This window comes from Neolamprologus brichardi, chromosome 14 (assembly GCF_056152115.1).
Source record: "Neolamprologus brichardi isolate AB-2024 chromosome 14, ASM5615211v1, whole genome shotgun sequence".
Taxonomy (NCBI): Eukaryota; Metazoa; Chordata; class Actinopteri; order Cichliformes; family Cichlidae; genus Neolamprologus; species Neolamprologus brichardi.
Genome location: NC_142117.1, coordinates 25,340,029 through 25,345,181, shown reverse-complemented (window position 1 = coordinate 25,345,181; position 5,153 = coordinate 25,340,029). Strand labels below are relative to the sequence as shown.

General features: G+C 37.7%; 2 protein-coding genes across 3 annotated transcripts; both read right to left on the bottom strand.

The window, feature by feature from the left end:
- Positions 1-378: 378 nt before the first annotated feature.
- Positions 379-3,396, bottom strand: LOC148098891 (extracellular calcium-sensing receptor-like). 2 transcript variants are annotated; one of them, XM_087851533.1, is made up of 6 exons: positions 3,193-3,350; positions 2,827-3,115; positions 2,024-2,727; positions 1,642-1,921; positions 1,433-1,556; positions 379-1,286 (listed from the first exon to the last, which is right to left on the bottom strand). In XM_087851533.1, exons 5-6 carry the CDS (start codon positions 1,467-1,469, stop codon positions 379-381), a joined length of 945 nt encoding a protein of 314 aa, XP_087707659.1. In that variant the 5' UTR covers positions 1,470-1,556; positions 1,642-1,921; positions 2,024-2,727; positions 2,827-3,115; positions 3,193-3,350. The 2 variants fall into 2 exon arrangements, with proteins under 2 accessions (XP_087707659.1, XP_087707660.1); XM_087851534.1 differs by lacking the exons at positions 1,433-1,556; positions 1,642-1,921; positions 2,024-2,727; positions 2,827-3,115; positions 3,193-3,350 and adding an exon at positions 3,357-3,396.
- Positions 1,612-2,967, bottom strand: LOC102797956 (extracellular calcium-sensing receptor-like). The gene is made up of 3 exons (XM_087851640.1): positions 2,827-2,967; positions 1,972-2,727; positions 1,612-1,869 (listed from the first exon to the last, which is right to left on the bottom strand). Exons 1-3 carry the CDS (start codon positions 2,965-2,967, stop codon positions 1,612-1,614), a joined length of 1,155 nt encoding a protein of 384 aa, XP_087707766.1.
- Positions 3,397-5,153: the final 1,757 nt, after the last annotated feature.

The window sequence follows — 5,153 nt, the reverse complement described above, 5'->3', positions numbered from 1 at the left end:
ATAATAAAGTGCGACAAGTAGTTTTTTTTAGTTTAATTTATTCATATTAAACTAAAGAACGTTATATTCACTTAATTCCCAATTTAATAATGAACCAAAAAAAGTGTATCAAATATTTATTACACATTTTTATTGTTGATTGTTATTGTTAATATTACTGACAGTGTTAGAATTAGTACACAATAAAATTATCAAAATCAATACAAAAAAGAAAACTGTAAACGGTGTCGTACATTCAATTTTTTGAAGATTTTTGAAAAACTAGAAAATACAAATACAATACATGTGAAAATGAATGTCACACCAAAACATAAGAGTAAGTAGTGAAATCAAAAAGTATACGACTAAATGCATTTGAAATAAAACTGGTGCCTTAATTTATTTTGATTGTATTTTTCCCATCAAATGTTTCTTTGTGTTCAGTTCAGGTTTAATTACAATAATATAGCATTTTGGAGCAAAAATACAAAAGAGTAGCCCATAACTTGATGCCAGAATAGCAAATATTTCCACAGCAACTGTGAATTTTCCAGGGGAGCTGACATAAGCTGGTATAAAGGTTAACCACACTGCACAGAATATCAACATGCTGAAAGTGATAAATTTAGCTTCATTGAAATTATCAGGCAGCTTTCGAGCTAAAAAAGCAAGTGCAAAACATAACATAGCCAGAAGCCCTATGTATCCTAACACAGCCCAGAAACCTACAGGGGATCCCAGGGCACATTCAAGTATAATTTTCTCTTTGTAATGGTTCATATTTTTGTAAGGGAATGGTGGGTTTATTGTTAGCCAAAGAATGCAAATCAATACCTGTATGAGAGTGAAAGCTAGAACACTCAGTCTCTGCTGTACAGGTCCAAACCATTTCATGACATTAGTCCCTGGAAGTGTAGCTTTAAAGGCCATCAGTACTACTATTGTTTTCCCCAGAATACAAGAGATACAGAGCACAAAAGTTATGCCAAATGCTGTGTGTCGAAGCATGCAGGACCACTCGGAGGGCTGACCAATGAAAGTTAGAGAACACAAGAAACACAGAGTCAAAGAGATGAGCAGCAGGAAGCTCAGCTCAGAATTGTTGGCCTTTACCAGTGGAGTGTCCTTCTTGATTAAGAATAGAGCAGCCACTATCAAAGTAAGGAGAACACCAAAGAAAGTAAAAAACACAATAATTTTTCCCATAAATTCTGTGAAGGAAAGAAACTCAACATTTTTTAATATACATGCATCTCTGTTTTGATTGGACCAATATTCTCCAGGACACTTTTTGCAGTCATTAGAATCTGTAATGAAAACAGTGTTGCTGTTATTGGTATTAAATCAGTGTAACTGTAAATCAGTAACTGTACCACAGAACACTTAAACATGACACATAAACTGTAGAAAGCAAACAGTGTATGCACGTTGCTGTAATTCACGACTGTGATACCTGTGGTGTTGCTGATTTCTCCTTCTGCACATGGCATACAGTCATAGCAGCAGACTGGCTTTCCTTTTTGAAGAACTTTATGTGTTCCTGGACGGCAGCTGACACTGCACACTGAGACAGGCAACTTCAGATCCAATAAAGAGGAATATGTGAAAGTTTTTGAAGAGACGCATTTTTAACTATGTTGTTTTATCAGTTAAAATATTTACCTCTTTGCTTCCTCCAGGCCACACAATGTCTTCAGTTTTAAGAACAAACCTCTGACCAGGAGGTAGAGAAGCATCATAATAGCCAACTGGTATAAACTGAACAGATCCATCTGGTCCATGCTGCCAGTTTACCACCTCGTACCTGGCAGCAGTTGCTCCAGTGCTGTCAAACCACACTCGATCCTCATTCTTAATAGTAAAGTTCACTTGCTTTAGGGACTCCACTACCTGAAGACCAGAAAACTAAACTGTGTCATATATTGCCATTATATTAATATCACTATTTTGATGTATAAAACAAAGAAAAGTTTAGTCATTAGTTTAGTTTACCTGCCTATGAGTAACATGAACTTTCTTGTCACACCCTTGAATGTTTGAGCACTTTAGGATATTGTGCAGAGAATAAGCTACAGCATAGACTGCTTTGTAAATGTTACTGGAGTATCTCAGCTCTGCCACATCATCATCATAATCTATCAGCTCCATTAGATCCTGATTTTCTTTGCAAAATGTAGTATTTATCATACTGTCCTGGTTTGCCTCTTTACACTGAAATTCTGTCTCCCAAAAGCCTTTGACTAAAAAATCTTCCATGCCACTGATATTAGCCTTTTGCACTGCAAAGCCCAGTGAGCCTCCCAATACAGCAAAGCTGGTAGGAGTCACAAGGCTGTCAGCAGTAATCCAGGCCTCCACTCCAATGAATTGTCTGCCAGTGATGTTGTCCAGACTCAATTGCTCCAGAAGGTTGTTCATCTCTACATGGGCCAGGAAACCAACAATAACCCGGGCAGTGCTCTTACGGATCACATCAACCACTTTTAGAAGTTTTTCTGGTTCTGCCCTGTGAAACTTCTCTCTGTATTCCACACAAACTCCTTCTTCTTGGGCCGCAGCTAGGAAGATAGCCATGCCATTGTTACCATAGTCACTATCACTATTGACTGCTCCAACCCAGGTCCAGCCAAAGTGCTTGACCAGTTGAGCGAGGGCTCGACTTTGATAAAAGTCACTGGCAATGGTTCGAAAAAAAGAAGGATATTCTGTCCTGCTACTCAAACACTCACAAGTAGCTGAATGACTTATCTGAGTACACACAATAGAAAGATGTAAGAAAGAGAGACAGAATAAGGAAAGTTTACATTTCATATGCATACTTGGAATATCCATCAACATCCCTCTTACCACTGGTATTTTAAATGGTCCAGTAGTTTGTGACAGAACAATGGTTGAAGAGGATTCAGACTCCCCAATAATAGCATGCACAGCTGATTGGCCAGAGCAGCTCTTTCCCAGCATCCATTCATCACCATTAATCAGGGCCATAACTGCACGCATTGAGGACAGTGTTGAGCCACAGTTGTCATAAATACGATATCCAATAGAAACATTGCGAAGAAGAGAACTGTTTTTGTTTATTTCCTCAATAGCAAATATCATCGTCTGTGCAAATCGAAACTCCCTAAGGTTGACACTGAGAAATGAAAAGCAAATATAAACTTGTGTTTACTGTCACAAAACTCAGTATTTTTGTTAATAGCATAAAATTACCTGGAACACCTGAGGCGTTTGGGTTTCTCTGTAAAGACAAGTGAAGGCGATGTTATTTTGCTGTGGATGGAAAAGGCTCCACCGATCATAACATCTCCTTCTTTTGACAGCATAGGAAACTCTGGACTCCCCAGTATCTGACACAGAGAAGCTTTCTCCTCTACAGTTTGAAATGCAAAAAATCCAATGAACACTAGCCCTGTTATCAATGACAACATTTTCTATTTATGCATTATGGTGGGAAAAAGCTACTCTTGTCTGGGTTAGAGCAGAATTTTATCTTAGACAATGACAGGGTACGTTAGTTTTTACCAACCAATCACAGACAGGAAAACTTTCATTGGGCCTCGTCATGATATTATGTGTTGATAATGATTTGTTACAATTTTAGGTTTTTTTTTATTTCCAAATTTATATGAAACAAATTATAACTTCAGACCAACAAACTTAAAGTCCAGTGCATATCAATGCATAATTATACACAATTTAAAGATTTAACATAAAATATTAGATAAAACTTGTGCATTTTGAAAAAAAATCCATAAATACTTAAAATTTTAATTTAATCCCACTATGCAAAGTGATGTCAGAGTAACCTTTCTAATATGTCACTTTTGGACGTCCAGTTTTGGTCCACTGGAGGGGTTGTTTTGTAACGCCAGGTGAAATTTTTTTCTCAATGTCTACAGAACATCTAGTGTAGATGTCTGTAGGACCTCCATGTACAGGCTATTTATAGTCAAACTGTGGTTGTTGTGGACATCTTTTCAATGTCAAACTTAAGAAAACTTAGCCTAAAGCCTAAAGCCTGTTTAAATGTTGTTTTTATACTGTTGCTATCCGGTCTTTAAGTCTGACGTCACTAGCCATGTCTGGGCTCAAACTCCGCTCCAGGTCCATAAATCAAACGATCACTGTGGCATCACTGAGAGCTGAAAAACTGTCTAAAGTCTTTCATCTGTAATAAAATGATCAGCGTTCTGCTCTACCAGGTGTAACAATTGAGTTTAACATCCGGGCATCCATGAAAACGGAATTTATGACATTTAACGTAGTTAGAAATTAGCAGAAAGTTAGCTCGCTAGCTTCCATCTAAATACAATATAGCATGTCCAGACTGCGGGGTTTTGGAAACAAATTCAAATGTACGGCTCTGCTATGACTTCCAACATAAATGAAGACAGAAAACTAAACAGCAGTGACGTTTGTAGGGTTACTGAAGTTTAGCTAGCTGGTATATAGTGATTTGCTACGTGACCAGTAGCGACACAGCTATGTGAGCATAATATAAACACGCTAACTTTTTTCCACTCGATAAAAGTTAACGTGAGTGTTCTCGGTGGTCAGAAACAAATGTAATCGCATGGCAGGATGCTGTAAACGGACCAAACTTCAGCCAGGAGAACAACTGAGATAATCCATCCACAACACGAGGTTAGTCATTCATATACTGCTGCATGGGCTGGGCTGTAGTTACATTGTAAGGTTTTAAAAACTGAGCTTAAATAAATGATTAGCGGTAATGAAAGCCGAGGGAGGTCAACAGTGATCACTGACTGTTTTTAGGAGCTTTTTGAGATTAAATAGAAGGAAATACAAAACATCAAACATGTTAACAACACAAAAGCCATATTAAACGCAGACTACTTTAGGCCCGGAAGCAGGATTTGTCACGTCATCACTTAAAGACCGGATAGTCTCAGTAGTCACATATTTTCAGAGGGTAAAGGACATGTTTTCTATAGACTACCAGTTAATCTTTTTGTTGCTTTGTTTACACTTTTGTATCCGTCTATAGCTATCATTTGTGGCTGAGACAATCAAATGAAGTTATTGGAAAATGATCTGGAACAGTATGCCACCTTCTGAAATGGGTCTAGATCATAACATTTATGTACAAAGGAATGCAGAGTAATCAGTGCACATCTCCAGGATGCTGCAGGCTCTTGAAGCTAAAACAA